Source organism: Dendrobium catenatum, unplaced genomic scaffold (assembly GCF_001605985.2).
Source record: "Dendrobium catenatum unplaced genomic scaffold, ASM160598v2 original_scaffold_197033, whole genome shotgun sequence".
Lineage (NCBI taxonomy): Eukaryota > Viridiplantae > Streptophyta > Magnoliopsida > Asparagales > Orchidaceae > Dendrobium > Dendrobium catenatum.
Window position 1 is genome coordinate 129229 of NW_021515450.1, and position 17037 is coordinate 146265.

A 17037-nucleotide genomic window follows, 5' to 3' on the forward strand; every position below is an offset into this window, starting at 1 on the left:
CATAATTCTTGGTGAATGTATTTGTCTTCAACTGCAATTTCAGCTATATATATATAAGTTTAATTAGCTAAAAAATATATATACATAAATTTCTAAAAAATGCGAGTTCAAAAATGATTTCAATTGCAAGGATCAGATTGTCCCACCAAAAAATCTATTAGCTCAAAAAAATATCGGTTCATTTCAATATTACAATCTATGGCGGCAATTTATATTTGCTCAATTCGTATATGTTCAATTAGTAGTATATGCTCAATCAAAGATAACACAAGCGTCGAACCGCCCATAGACCATACCTCTATTAAATATTAACCGTGGTATTCGAGTCATTATCGGATTTTTGGGTTGAGCCGAACCGACCCGAAACTAAAACCCAATTAGCTTTCTAAATTCGAACCTGACCTATATGCCAAACGGGTCAAGTCGAGCCAGAAATTTTTGGAACGTGTCTGGATTGAATTTTTGGGTAACATCATATATTTACACCCCTACCGATTATGCTTCCGCTTGTTAATTTGATAGCCTGATTGTATTTCAGCTAATCAGGCTATAAGGCTAAAAAATCAACCAAATTACATTTCGATTCACATAAACTTCTTATTTAGACAAGTGTGGATACTATCCTCTAAGAAAACTTAAGCCATGTCATCTTTTTATTATTTAGACAAATAAAACTCTTCTCAAACAAAAATATGTAACACTCATTTTATTTTAATTGGATAACTTTAAAAAACATCTAAATATTTTTATTTTCTTATTTGAGGTACAACAACTTTCTTCAACAACTACTAACAAATTTAGAACAAGTTGAACACAGACTAAATTGTTCGCTATCCAAACTCAGCTCATCACATATTTGACTAATGTTTTGTTTATAATAGCTTCCTTATTATTTCTTAAAGAAGCTTTTTAATACAAAATTATTAAATTTTTAAATAACAAGCTACTTTTAAGAAGCAATAAAAAAGCTGTCTCAAATAAAGCCTAAATCAATTTAATTTAAGGAATTAAGGCATTAGAATTAAAAAAAAAAAACAATTTTTCAAACAAGCTCAAATCAATTTCAAGCTAATTCTTATTTATAAAAAAAAAAATAATAATAAGGTTGAAAGGAGTGAAGATCTAATTTTTTATATGAACTACAAAAGATCAACCAAATGAACCAATTATTACTTTATATTAGTATTGTATCAAATATTTCATAATTAGTACATCCTAAAAACATATCTCATCAACTAATAATTTGAACTTTTTGATATACAACTCACAAGTAAAAATTATTTTACCTTGTAAATTCAATTCTAATAATTTATCATGAGAAAAAATTATGCAAACACATTAATATATTTGATCCCACTCCTTATGATCTTTTAAAATTGGCTCAATGACAAAATAAAGATATAAGTGTCATTATTTTGATATGTTGGTTAGATGATCAATCTAAGACTTTCGAACAGCTTTCTTCATGCTTTCTAAAATAACTTTTTAATACAAAAATTTTTTAAATTTGAAAATTTTGATATCCCAAAAGAAGCCTAAATCTCATACCATATAAGACAACCAAAGATATATGAGTTATTTTCAAAACAAAATATGATCAAAATAATTTTGCTAGATATTTTTAATTAGAATATGAGAATGATAATTTCACCAAATGAAATTCTTGATTCAAATTATCTATTTGAACTTCAAAATTAACGAACTAAATTAGATTAGATAATTTACACTAAAGTACCTTTTCAATCTCATTTGGTCATTCAAGAGGTCTACAAGTAAAAGAGATAAATTATTGATAAAAACTTCATCTAGAATATGAGGCTGTTCATTCCAACTTGATGAACATGAACCCTCTCCTTCTCTAGATGTGTACTTCAAAGAATAACTCTTAGAGGAGAGGGATTATTACGTGCGAAATTCGAACATAGAGAATCGTTCAGTTTATAATTGTGAACAGTAAAAGCATACTAAAAATGCAATAGTGAACAATAAAAGCGCAGTGGTGAACAATTACTGTGATTTTGCTGTACTTTTATTGTTCACAGCCACAAAACCGAACGATTTCTCTGTGTCCGGACTACGCACATAATCATCTGCAAAATAGATATCATTCAAATTAGAGATTTCACACTGAAATCTTCTAACTTTACATCTCATAAATTCTGCAAAATTGATATCATGGGATGATTCGACTGTTGCGCTTTAAAGCCAGCAGAGATAATTTTATTAGAGATTAATGTAGCATTCTGCAGTTCATGCAACGTACATAAATTCTGAAAACCGAAACCAAAAGCATATGGTAGCTTTTTATTCATGACCAAACAGTTTGTTAAAAGCTCCAAATCCACAGAAAGATTAAAATCTAAGCAGAGGAAAGCAAAATCGCAAGAGGAAATCCGAGCTATGCACCATTTATCCTTTAATAATTAACAGACTCCAATGCATCCCTACGATTGATATAACGTCTCAAACACTCCATGACTTCCTGAAACAACATTTCATGCAGGGATAATAATAAAAATCTTAAGCAAAAATTTAATGAGAATGAGAGAATAATCATGCAAAAAATTTAAAGCACAAGACACATAAATTTACATCATTTGGAAAGGTTCACCGACATCTTCGGCCACATAACAATCAAATATTTATTAAGCTTCAAAAGAGGTATACAAAAAAATATTGCCTTCCATATATATAAAGACAAAGATAGCTAAATGATCGACTGAGAGATAATACAAGCATCTGTTGCGAAGATGATGGCTAATGTGTAGAATAAAATATAGATAATACTTATAATTTTCTTCCATCCTACTCTCTTCCTCATCTCTCATTCTCTTTATTTGCATGTGATTGTAGGAAGGATATCTTATAAGGATTAAATATTTTTATAAATGAAAAGTTATCATTCAAACATTAATAATCAACCATTTTTGAAGAGTTTATAGTCTCCATGATAGACTTTTTGTAATAGCTTCCATTTAAGTCTTTTATCAGATAATTTATTTATGCTTTTGTGAAAATCTCCATTTAGGACATGGTGGTTGTTGAAGAGAGACACTATAATTAGAAATTTTAACTCCACACTTAGAAATCTCCTATTTTGGAGTCTTAATTTCTAAGGATTGGCTTAGTTTGTGCGGCGCCTCTGATTAGAAATTTTAACTCCACACTTAGCAATCACAAGAGGAATGCTTATTGGAATGTTTTCGAACCGTCAGGGAGGGGAGTTTGTTGAGAGAGTTGCTACTTGCTTTGCATGTTTTACATTATTGCAACTTGTATGTTTTGATGATATCAAATATTATTGTTTTGATTATTAATTTCTCCTAACACATTTTTTGAAGAATTGTTTTCGGCTCTTATGTGTACTAACGTTTCAGGGAAATCATACTCCAGATTGTTGAAAACTTCAAACCAAGATCTGCTTACAATGTTTTGTAATTTTGGAGTCTGTAATTTTTCTCTTTATTTGAGTCTAAGAGAGTGTGATTGTAATTGAGTAACTTAACACACACACACCGGGGGAGAGTTAAAAATTAATATTTTTTAAATTTGATCGTACTGTACGAACCATGTTCGTACGGGACGATCTGGTAAGTTAAAACTCCCGAATGAACGAACAAAGAGGGACAAAATTTTTTCCAAGTAATGTTCGTCCAGACGATAATTAACATTCGTTTCAGGACGATGGGCTCCGGACGCGTTCGTTCGAACAATATTTATCGTGCGTCCCAGGACGGTGCTCTCTGGATGAGTTCATCCAAACGATAATTAACATTCGTCCCAGGACGATGGGCTCTGGACACGTTCGTTTGAACGATATTTATCGTGTGTCCCAAGACGGTGCTCTCTGTATGGGATCGTTCAGACGATAATTATAGTTCGTCCCAGGACGATGGGCACTGAATTGGCCAAAACGCACTATTCGTCCAGACAATAGTTATGGTTCGTCCCAGGACGAGGTTCTCTGTTCTGGAAACTTAATATTCGTCCTTCTTTTTCGTACCAACGAACTTTGAGAAAAATCGTTTGTATCGGACGAACCATGTTTGTACGGGATGATGATCGGGTATGAAGGCTGTTCATATCAGTTCACATTAAGTTCGTATACAACAGTTTTTACACTGTTTGTATGTACGAAACTGGATCATACGGGACGATCTTGGTTGGTCAGAAATTGAAAAATGCAGTTTTTGGATGGTTTTTCGTGTGTTTCTTATAAAAGATCCAATTAAGACTGCCATGCAATCTTTTTGTCTTTTGATCTTCGTGCATACTGAAGGGAGATTGAAGGAGAGAGTGAGAGAGACTGTTTGAAGGAGAGTTCTTACTACTGGAGTGTGAAGGGTTCACTTGGTTACTCAAAGGTAAGGATCTCCGTTTGTGATTTGTAATTACTTCACTCTTTTCTCTTGTCTTTCCAGATTTCTCGTGAGAAGATATTTCAAGAAGATGCGGTTCTCTGCCGACACTCGAGGAGTGTGAACAGCCGAAGGGTTCTCTGCCTACACTTGGAGAGTGTGAAAGGACAAAGGTTCTTTGCTTACACTTGGAGAGTGTAAAAGGACGAAGGTTCTCTGCCTACACTTGAAGAGTGTGAACATCCGATGGTTCTCTACCTACACTTAGAGAGTGTGAAAGGACGAAGGTTCTCTGCTTACACTTGGAGAGTGTAAAAGGACGAAAGTTCTCTGCCTACATTTGGAGAGTGTGAACAACCGACGGTTCTCTGCCTACACTTGGATCGTGTAAAAGGATGACGGTTCTCTGCCGCACCGGGTAGTGGTGGAAGAGAGTTTTTGTGAAGGCTTCTACGCCTTGCTGTGGAGGCAAAATGAGAGACACTTGTGATAAAAGTGCAATACCTAAAGTGGGAGACTTCAGAGAGTAGATGTAGGTCATGTTTGACCGAACCACTATAAATCTTGTGTCTTTTTATTTTTCGCTGCTTTTTTTACTTTACTGTTTTTGTTTATCTGTGGTTGAAAAATCATTTTAAAAATTTCACTAAAAATTTAATCGGTTTAAAAGAAGAAATTTTTTAAATTACCAATTCACCCCCCCTCTTGGTTAGTCGTTGGGACATAAGCTTAGGTATAACAACCTAATTCATAATTAACAAGTTTCAACAGACTTCTATGAGAAGTTCTTTGTACTAGAACATGAAGACTTAGTGGAAGATAATTACGAGAGATTTGAGTGCCTAGCGAGTTGATTAGATCGACTATTGGAGACTGTTTTGGAGAGAAATTTCATGAAGGAACTCAAATCAGAGATCCGGGCAATAATAAGGGTCACGAGGCCTTGTGACTTGGGAGAGACTATGGATCTGGCACAACTGGTGGAGGATTAGAAGTACCAGGAAAGGGGAGCCAAAGACAACATTTTAGGAGGCTCTTATAGGATGACTAACACTTTCTTAGCACCCTAGGGGCCTGCATCGGGCAACATTCGGGAGACTCCAAGGGAGAAGCCAGAAGGAGGAAGTGGGGGGAACTTCCAAAGACTGATGGAGAGGGAGATGAAGGAGAAGAGGGTGAATGGGCTATGCTTTAGATATGATGAGAAGTATATTCTAGGGCACATGTGCAGGGATTGAACTCTTCAGGTTCTCACCGTTTGTGATGATGAAAAAACTGAGGGAAGTGAGAGTGAGACATGGAGAGAGGAGGAATACAAGCTGCATTTGGATGTGGTAGAGGTCTTCCTGAACTCAGTGGCAGGATTCATTCAGAGTCATACCATGAAGGTGAAGGGGGAAATAGTGGACAAGGAGGTGGTGGTGTTGATTGACAACGGGGCTACTCACAAATTCATCTCCGAACATGTCGTGGATTGATTGGGCGTGACATTTGTGGATACTGAGTGTTATCGAGTGATGATGGATACAGTGAAGGTGGAGATGGGGTAAGGGATATGCCGAGGAGTAGTGTTGATCATATAGGGGGTTCAGGTGAGGGAGAATTTTTTTTCCCATTGGAGTTAAGGAGCATTTATGTCATCATAAGGATGAAGTAGTTGTAGACCTTAGGGGAAACCAAGGCCAACTAGGGAGCATTGATGATGGAGCTGATGGTGGAAGGGAGAAGGGTAGTGAACAGGGGAGATGTAGGGATCTTTAAAGTCATGGTATCACTTAAAACCATGGTGAGGAGCATACAGGAGGTTGGCGAAGGTTATCTGATGGAGCTATATAAGCTGGAGGGGATCAGATTGGAGGGTGGGGACAGTCCTTCAGTACAACCATTGATTCAGCAGTTCGGTGAGGTTTTTCAGACACCTAGGGATTGTAACCGCCAAGGGAGAAAGAGAACACTATTACCTTGAGGAAAGGTGTGTCACCCATTAGCGTCAGGCCCTACCACTATCCTTAATTTCAGAAGGATGAAATTGAGAAGTTTATTAAAGAGATGCAGGAAGCAGAGATTATCAAGCCAGTGTGAGTTTTTTTTCTAGCCCAGTGCTATTGGTTAAGAAAAAGAATAGGAGTTGAAGATTTTACGTGGACTTTAGGGCGATAAATAAAGAAACCGTGTGATGAAGAAATCGCTCAGAGATTCCGACACGTGTACTGGCGAAGAGATCGTAGATCGACGGTTGCGATTCAGAGTCTTTACTTTTGATGTGATTTATTTTTTTTTCCGAATTTACCCCTGTGGGGAGTGTTTTCTTTTTGTAGCCTTAAGGGCATTTGTGTACTTTGCTTTTATTTATGTTGGAGGCCTATATACAGTGGTCTTATGCTTTGTAAAAGGATGATGAATGATTATTGAAAGAAAAATTTCAGCTCTTTGTTTTAGATCTCTTTGTGAGTTCTTGAGAGAAGAGACGCTAGGCGAGGGATCACGCAATACTCGTCAACCTTTGGTGGATTCCAAGGTTCGCGGCTTTAGTTCTTTTATCTCTTACCCCTTCCAACACTCCCTCTTCCCCTACCACCGTCGGCTTACTCCCCCACCACCACCCTTCATTTTCCCTAACTAGCCACCACCTCAAAACCACCGGCCTCTCCACATCTCTCTCTCCCCTACCACCCGAAACCGACCCTTCCTCATTGGTTCCACCCAAGCCGTCGGCCACATACCTCTCTACCCAACCCACCGGCCACCTTCACGCCATCCTCAAATCCTTTGACGCTGAACCATTACCCATCCCCACCACCAGCTAAGACCGCATAACCGCCGGCCGAAACCCTTTCTTCAAGCTCCACCGCCGGCCCACCCATTGAACTCTTCCATTATGACGATTTCAATCATCATAACTCCCTTCCTAAATGAGCTCCAAGAGAAAAGGAAAGTAATTACCTCAATTTGAAATTTGAAATTCAAATTTCAAAAACTTTCCTTATTTGAAAATCTTAATTAGGAAAGTGCATAAATTCAAGTCTATTTGAAATTCAAATTAAATTGGATTTCACGACATCTTTCCTAATTCCCATGTGTTGTTTTGGAAACTCATAAAATTCTTCCCACAACTCCCTCCCTCCTCTTCATACCACTGGCCTACCCATTAATGGGCTCAATCTCAATGCTTCCTATTAAGGCTCCCTCCCACTTTAATTTGAATTCAAAATTCAAATTAAATCCCGCCAAATTCACTTAAAAATCTGAAATTAATTTCAGGTTTTTGATTAATTTCCCTCTCTCCTCTTTTAACCTAATCCAAGCCCACACCCCAAACCGCCCCTCCCCCTCTCCCCACTTTGGCCGGCCCCTTTCCCTTGCATCCCCTCTCTTGGGAAACCCTAGTTTGCTCATGAGACTTGAAGCCAAGAGAAGAAGGCGTCCTCCTCTCCCAACCTCATCGTCATTGGTGCATGGCCGATCCTGAGGTCGATCATGGCCTCGCTTACAACGCCCTCGGGGAAATCGACATTCTTCGCTCCCCTTTCTACAAGCCCGACTGGGAATCAGTGGAAGACTATGTCAATCACATCCTTTACTATCTAGTGGGGATGATTGATCTTCAAAAACCCAAGACGCATTGGCTCATCATCGGTCACCCGTCGCCTCCTCCACCGCCGACTACTTCTCCATCAACGAAGGTCTTTGGCGCCATCTTCCTAGTGGTAATCTCCTTCCTTATAGGGTTTGTCTTTCTCCGCTAAAGCCTAAGAGTGGAAGAGTGAGAAGGTGCTCAAGGTGAACTTCTCGTTATTAAGTGTTGGGTTTTGTTATGAGCATGAACATTTACTATTGTTTTGGATTTTTGATTAAATTGTTTGGCTAATCTCAATAGCACTTCTTTGCCTAAGCAAGTTAAAAATTTTGAATTCCAAAATCTATCTTTATTGCAAACAATAATTCTATATTGGCACATTTTGGTCAATTAATCCTTATAATTTCTTAAGTAACTCCTACAAGTTTCGCATCACTGTGTCAAACAAGTTTCCTATCCCAATGATAGATGAGTTAATGGATGAGTTGAGTGGGGTAGTTATTTTCACCAAGATAGATCTGAATTCAAGGTGTCATCAAATCAGGCTAAAAGGGAGGATGTGTCGAAGACTGCTTTCAGAACTCATGAGAGGCATTATGAATTACTAGTGATGCCTTTTAACCTCACTAATGCTCAGCAACTTTCCAGTCCCTCATGAACAAAGTTTTTTGACCCTATTTCAGGCGATTTGTGTAGGTATTTTTGATGATATTCTAGTTTATAGCATGTCAGATGGGGAGTATTGGGAGCACTTAAGGAAGGATTTAGAGATGTTATAGGAGTATCAACTGAGGGTCAATCTGAAGAAATGTTGCTTTGCTCAGACCAATGTGGAGTATTTGGGGCATGTAGTCTCTCAGGAGGGTGTAGCTGCGAATTAGGCCAAAATTGAGGCTATGTTGAGATGCCATTGCCTAAGAATCTCATGGAACTGAAGGAATTTCTAGGGCTGACTGGCTAATACATGAGGTTTGTGAAGGGCTAAACACCATCACATGTCCATTGATAGAACAACTGAAGAAGAATGGTTTCTTGTAGGGGGAGGCTGCCACAACAGCTTTTGAGAGATTGAAGAAGGACATAACCATTGTGCCTATATTGGACCTACCAGATTTTACTCAGGTCTTGATAGTGGAGACAAATGCCTCAGGGTATTGATTGGGAGCAGTACTCATGGAGAGCCATCGACACATCGCCTACTTTAGCCAGGTGTTGACATCTAGAGCCAAGCTGAAGTCAGTCTATGAGAGGGAGTTGATGGCCATTGTGCTAGCCATCCAGAAGTGGAAACCCTACTTGTTTGGTCGACATTTAATTTTTAGGACGAACCAATTGAGCTCTAAGTATTTGTTGGAGCAGAAGATGGTGACAGAGGAGCACTAGAGATGACTGTCAAAGTTATTGGAATATGACTATGAGATCCATTATAGGTCGGGGATAGAGAACAAGGAAGCGGATGCCTTGACTAGAAATATGGGGGAGTTACAGACGATAGTAGTGACGATATCACTAATGCTGAATTGGGGGGCCATTACGGAGTAGAGTGCAAGGGATGAAGAGCTGGGGAGAATTATGGCAGATTTATTGAAGGATGGGAGTAGCCACCCAGGCTATTCTTTAGAAGGGGAAAGGCTTATGTACCATAAGAGATTTGTAATGCCTATAACATAAATTTATATTCCACACCTACCCCAGAAATTTCATGGGAGTGTTGTTGGGGGTCATTCAGGGGTGTAGAAGACATAAATGATACTAGGCTCAAAATTGTATTAGAAGGGGATGCACAAGGATGTAGAGGAGTTGGTAGCCATATGTAAGATATGTCAGAAGAATATGTACATGACCATGACTCCAAGAGGATTATTGCAGCCCTTAGCTCTACCAAATTAGATGTGAGGAGGTATCCATGGATTTCATCGATGGATTACCCCGATCAGAAGGGCTCACAGTGATTTTAGTGGTAGTAGACAAACTGAGCAAGTATGCTCATTTCATTCCCCTACGACACTCTTACATGATAGTGACAGTGTCATCAGCTTTCATCAGGGAGATGGTCAAATTGCATGGGATACCAAAGTCTATAGTATCTGACATGGATAAGGTGTTCCTCAGTCACTTTTGGAGGGATTTATTCAGGCTACAGAGGAAAGTACTAAAGAGGAGCACTGCCTACCACCCGTAGACAGATGGGCAGACAGAGGTGGTCAATAGGAGCTTATAGACATACCTACGATGCTTCGTGTTGGAGAAACCTTGGCTATAGGCTAAGTGGTTAACGTGGGCAAAATACTGGTACAACACTTCATATAATTAGTCCTCTCAGATGACCCCATTCAAAGTGTTGTATGAACGTAATCCACTTCACCTAGTGCATTTTGGGCATAGTAGCACCGTGATTTCTTCAGTAGAGGAGTATTTGGAGGAGAGGGAGAGTGTTAGAAGAATTGAAGAGGCTTCTATTGAGGGCTCATCATATTATAAAGAAACAAGCAGATGGACACAGAAAGGATATTCATATTGAAGTAGGTGATAGGGTGTTCTTGAAGCTTCGACCATATAGATAGAGGACAGTCACTAACATGAGGAACGAGAAGCTGGCTCCATGATATTTTGACCCTTATGAGATATTAGAGAAAATTGGTGCAGTGGCGTATTATCTAATATTGCCCCCCACCACCACCATACATCCAGTGTTTCATATATCACAATTGAGGAGAGTTGTAGGGGATCATACAACGAGTTTAAAGTTTCTAACATTGACTAAAGATTTATAAATGGTATTAAAACCCCTTGAGCTACAAGGGGTGCACCAAAGAGGAGGAATAAAGAAGGTGTTGATTAAGTGGAGAGACCTTCTAGATTATATTGCTATATGGGAGCTTTACGAGAGGGTGCAATGTCAATTCCCATCTTTCCACCTTGAAGACAAGGTGGTTCTTTAATTTGGGAGCGGGGTATTGATACGCCTAAATCGATCCAGCCTGCCCTGCCCTTGTGCCTGCTCATCACATGCAACAGGCGGAAGCTTGCAGTGCCACAGGCTCCAAATTCCTCACCCTTGGGGTGGGGGTGTTTAATCATTTTGGGTTATTTTTATGTTTTGTTTTAAATAAGAGTTTTGGTTTAGGGTTAGGGCATCTTGAATATTGCTAAATTTTCGATTTGCTGCTTGGCGTCATGGGCTCTAGCAGTGTCTAGAGATTTTGGAGAGAGAGATCCTCTCGAATAGAGGATCATTTATATCTTGTTATTTTTCTTCCATTTCCATCATTTCTACAAGATAATTACTGTTTTTCCTGGTTTGGAGAGAGATTTTGGGTGACTTTCCATTGTTTTCTTTCGATATTGATAGGTTTCACGTGAATTCTTCAAGTTACCTATCAATAACCACTTATGATGTTCCTCAATCACCATCCTCAGCTCCAATCAAAACTTCAGACTCATCTTATTTGTCCTAATGATAAAGTGCCTCCCCAACAAATAGGGTTACCACTTTTGGATGGCTAAGACAGTTACCACCAACTCTCGCTAGTATACGGACTTGAGCCTTGCCCTGGTCGTGTGCAACTGGCTGAAATAGGCAATGAGCCGATGGTTCTGCATGAGTACTACCCCTAGTCCGTATCTTGATACATCCGTCTCCATCACAAATGGTCTACTGACATCAGGAAGTGCTAATACTGGCACGGTGGTCATGCTTTCTTTAACTACTCGAAGGTCTATGTTGTTGCTTCCTCCTAACTAAAGCTGTCATTCGGCTTCTCCATTAGTGGCCATACCCTCGAACAAATTATCGGAAGTACCTGGTGAGACCTAAGAACCCTCTCGACTCCTTCAGGTTCTTCAGTAAAAGCCAATCCAACATAGTCTCAATCTTGGATTGGTCTGCTGCTATCCCCTTCTTTAATCACCACATGTCATATGTACTCCACCTGTGACTAGGCAAAGGAATATTTCTTTAGATTGACATATAGTTGGTGGCTTGGTGCTCACTCAAAATCTCCAGTGCAGCCCTCAAGTGACCCACATGCTCTGCCTCCATACGAGTCATAGATCAAGATGTTGTCAAAAAATATTAAGATGAATTTCCTATGGTAGGGTTGAAAAACCTAATTCACGAGGGACCGAAAAGTGCTGGAGCGTTGGTAAGGCCGAAAGGTATCACCAAAAACTTATAATAACCCTCATGAGTCCTGAAGGCTATCTTATGCACATCTCCCAACTTTATTCTGATTTGTTGATACCCCAACTTTAAGTCAATCTTAGAGAAGATGACCGCCCCAAAAAGCTCATCAATTGTAGGGATAGGAAACTTGTCCAATACAGTTTCCTTATTTACAACCCTATAATCCACGTAAATCTCCAACAGTCGTCCTTCTTTTTACCAGTAGAACTGGGTTGGAAAAGGGGCTAACACTAGGCCTCATAATCCATGCCTCAAGTATCTCTCTAATGAGCATCTCTATCCCATCTTTTTGAATTTGTGGGCACGAGTACTGGTACGGTCGGACAATGATAAGAGAAGCTCCTTCTTTCCAAGTAATAGCGTGCTCGTGCTCCCTGGGTGGAGATGATCCACTAGGCTGCTAAAAAACTACAAGAAACTGCTGCAAAAGTTGACATACACACTTAGGGATCTTGGGCGACTATGAATCTTGAACCTCCTCGAGGCTCTGCAGCTCCATCAAGTACCCTAGCCCTACTCCTTGTATCGCATTGACCATAGTTTTAAGTGAAACCATGGTTCTGTACAGGCTAACATCTCCTCGTAGCACCACCATCTTCCCCTTCTCCTAGATCTCCAAAGTCAAAGATTTCTAGTACAACTTCATCTCCCTCTTCTTTAGTAACCACTTCATCCTTAGGATCACATTAGTACCCCCCAAATCCATGGGAAGAAAATTCTCCACTATCTTTATGCCCTAGAGTGTCAACACCAACCTTTATAGATCCATCTACTCTCCACCTTCCATGTCCCCATAATGACTACAAAGTTCTATGTATTCACTAACTTCAATTACAGCTAGTCCACAACTTATTTGAGATGAAGTTGTGAGTAGCCCCGCTATCCAACAAGATCATTTGTCCCCTCACTATCATGGCGTGATTTGGAGTAAATCTGCGACTAATTTAAGGGACATCTCCACCATATCAAGTTGTGCAGGTGCTCTCCTACCACTAATGCTTCCTCTTCCAACTACTCGTTGTCGGTCTCCTCCTCATCACAAACTATAAGGACCTAGAGTGTATGGTTCTTGCACCAATGGTCTTGTGCATATTTCCATCACATCGGAAGCACAAACTCTTCGCTCTTTTATCTTGCATCTCTGCCTCCGTGAGGCACCTGATGTTGGCCTCGGGGTGAACTCCCCCATTATTCTCCTTCGATGCCTCCAGTAACTCCGCTCCTACTAGCCCTCTCTATCTGTCTCCAAACCACTGTTATCTGGGCTAGCTCCATTGTCTCCCTCACCCCCTTTAGGCGCAACAATTAGATGTTTGCCCATATGTTGGGCTTTTGGTCCTTCATGAAATTTTCCTTCAGCACTGTCTTCGAAATCCCTCTCAACCGTCCTGATAACAACTCAAATCTCTCCCTATACTCCATGATGGTCCCTTCCTGAGTCAAGTCAAAGAATTGATAGTGTAGATCTCCATCCTCAATGGCTCGAAATCATTCCAACAAGCAATCCTTAAACTCCTCCCAAGAGTGGATCAAATATCTAGCCTCCCTTCACTGAAACTAAGCTAGGGCTTGCACCTCCAGACGTAGCCGTACAGTTGTAAGCTTAACCTTCTCATTCAACCAATTCACAACAAAATACCTCTCCACCCAATACAACCACCCATGGGCATCCTCCTCTTCAAATATCGACATCTTCAACATCATTACCATTGCATCTCCACTCCAACTTCCTCTCCCTCCAACAATTCTCCCTATGTTTCGATGGTGAATATTCCATCTTTCTTCCCTCCTTGCATGATCTGACCCACATGACTCAGCTCGACCCCCTCCATCTCCGATCACCCATTCCCCTTGCTCAAAATGCCTCCCATAGTGTTCGGCCACCCTACCACCTCTAACATAAAATTCCCTCCTTATTGTCCCCCCAATCCGAAAACCCTAATATGCCCCTTATCCGAGCCCTATGAGGTGACTCTTGATACAACAACAACAACAACAACAATAACAACAACATCAAGCCTTTGTCCCACTACGTGGGGTCGGCTACATGAATTATCTTTCGCCATTGTGTCCGGTTAAAAGAAATTCTAATCTAAATCTAATAAAGAAATATCATTTCTAATATTTTCTAACCAAGTCTTTTTAGGTCTACCTCTACCTTTCTTAACATAAGCCAAATCTAATACCTCAACTATGAGGTGACTCTTGATGAAAAATAAGAATAAAAACAATAAAAATAATAAGAAAACGGGGTAGCTCTTGATGAAAGAAACTCTCCTCGTCAAACTCCTCTAATCCGATTTCCTTTTCATAGATTCGGCAAAGGGAATTCCCATTAAATCGTGGTTAGGGTTAACAATCGAACCGCCAGTGGAGTTTTGATTTGCATATCCATAAGCTTCCTCATCATCTCCTCCAACCCTTCAAATTGGCTCTCCATCCAATTCTACAATGTTGAAAACCTTCCTTAGATGATTGAGAACTTCTCTCAACATCCTTGATTTGATTTCCTCCACTTCGCCTTCTAACAAATCCACCTTCTTTGCTGTCATTTCTTCAAAACCTCGCTCTTATACCAATTTGATGCACAATGGAAGTAAAAACAACAAGTAGATAAGAAAAAAAACACATTAACCAAATATTAGAGCTGATTTTTTATCATCTCCTCAATAAATAATGAAAAATACAATTGATCTACTATTTGAAAGGTAGATCGGCTCTCCTACAAACTCTAGGCATTGCTAGGAACAATTCCAAAGAAAAACTATAGCAAACACAATCACATTATCACGACCCAGCCCGGAGGCTAGAGTTAACGAGGCGAGAACAGACGGTTTAATGATAAACTAAATTTTCATGTGTTGAATCTATCTCCTTCACACTAAAAGAGCCACTAAAACTTCAAAAATAAACTAATACAAAATCATTCAAATACCTTTCTTCCAAATCTTTTCCAAAACTCAAGCCTTAATCTTCATGCACGCAATTTTCCTTTAGCGGCTTGCTCGCAAGTGTCGTCTCCCTTCTCCTCTTCGCTCTCTCGATCTCACCTCGTCTCCCTCTCCGTCGTCTTCAAACGAAGAAGCCACACGCAAAACAGAAAAATTCCTTCTTACTCTCGACTGCCTTTCACACGACAAAGCCTTTCCTTTTATGTTTTATTCTATAGGAATGAGTGAAACGAATATTTCTAACATGAGTTGTTCTTTTTCACTCCCTCACATGTTTATCCACTTAAAATGACGAATCGAGCTGCCTAGAAGGCATTTTTGCACTCACGATGGCCGCTCGGGTAGCGCTTGAGTCGTCCGCTCGTGGGATTTCGCCCATTGAAATAAGACGGACCGGTTCAATTGAACCAGTCATGTCTGATTCTCACAATCTCTCATACTTATAAAAATTTTGTCCTCAAAATTTACTTATAACTTCTAGTTACATAAGCAAATAATAACTTCAATTTTATTGAACATAAACTTCAACATTGGATACATAATTGAATAAAACTAAACATTTGATATAACAAAACAAGAGAGAGAGAGCACAACATGTATTTTAAAATTTAATAATAAAAGAAATCTTAATTAGTGAAATATTCTAATGATTAATCTTAATTAGTGAAATACTCTAGGATTATTTTTAAGAATTAAAATCTATTTAAAAAAGATAAGTTATTAAAATAACAAGTTAGAGAAATTAAAGAGCAAATGATAAATTAAATTTAGGGATTTTTACATACATAACACTTAAAAATCTCTTATTTACTCATTTAACACCTATAATTGTCTATTTACACGCCTACCACTTAAAACCTATTTTAGTTTCGAAAATATCATTCCGTTTTCTCTCCGTCAAAACTCCACCCGTTACCAATGGCACTGGCTTCTTCCATCTCGCTTGACGATGTGATCGAAATTGCAAGGGTCATGACGCCCATATCTATGGTTAAGGATATCAGCGGCACCATAAGGAGATTCTGGGGACGTGTGTCTTTGTTGGCTGTTCCGTGGATAGGAAGGATCCCAAAGACTTGCAGACGAAGATCACACAAGGGGATGTTGAAGTACTGCCTGAGTAAGCATCGTTTGAATGTTGCTGAGATTATTAAGTCTTATTGGGTTTGATATTCTGTTTTAGTGACAATCAATACTGGGAACTAATTGCTTAGTTGCATATAAAGATTAATTTGAATGCATCATTGGTTTTATATGCCGCTAATTATCAAACAGAGGGATCATGGCGTTGGGATTGAAGAGTAGTTTTTGTTCTTGAATCATAGATTTTTTGAAAAGAGTTTTCTATGCTCTTTGTAGCTTAAGTTGAAAGTCACAATTAGTATTGTTTACATTTTTCTCTGCATAATAAGGGTGGCGCATACTGGGTAAATTGAGGGCAGGTACTCTGGATCAAGATCTCAAAAACCGAATATGCATGCCAGGGATTTGGAAGTCATAAAGGCTGATTCGACAGAGGCCCTGAAACCGGATATGCATGTCAGGGAGGAGGATCCAGTGACAAGGTGAGTTAGCGTACAACAATCGAACACCAGGGACTCGAGGCATGTCTTCCATAGTGAAAAGCATGACACCCAATCCACCCCATCGTCATCGTCGTCCTCAATGTCATTGTCGACCAGATCAAGAAATGCACTCGCCGTTCTCCAACATCGCCAACTGAAGCGATCGAGAAGACGGGTCGAAGGGAAGAGACGTATTTTTTCTTCAGGAAACAGGGGCTGCAATGAGCAGGGCATAGCTTTCTTCAGGAAATAGGGGCTGCAATGATGGCGAAGGCGAAGGTGGTAGAGAAAGAGAAGAGGGAGCCGTCAGTGGAGTTCTTGAAACGGAAGGGGACGCGGTAGAATGCGTGGCCGATGAGACGGCGAGTATCGTTAGTGAGCTGGAGGATGCCTTTGTTAT

At 39.6% G+C, this 17037-nt stretch overlaps 1 protein-coding gene across 5 annotated transcripts in view; it reads right to left on the minus strand.

Moving 5' to 3' along the window:
* Positions 1–2173: 2173 nt before the first annotated feature.
* The window catches only part of LOC110114631 (ubiquitin-like domain-containing protein CIP73), a 62448-nt gene continuing 47584 nt past the window's right edge, over positions 2174–17037 (minus strand). For all 5 annotated transcript variants that reach the window (XM_020847565.2, XM_020847564.2, XM_020847563.2 and 2 more), the window contains one exon: positions 2174–2482. In XM_020847565.2, the coding sequence (XP_020703224.1) occupies positions 2417–2482 (66 nt within the window). In that variant the 3' untranslated portion in view covers positions 2174–2416. The remainder of the gene's footprint in view (positions 2483–17037) is intronic.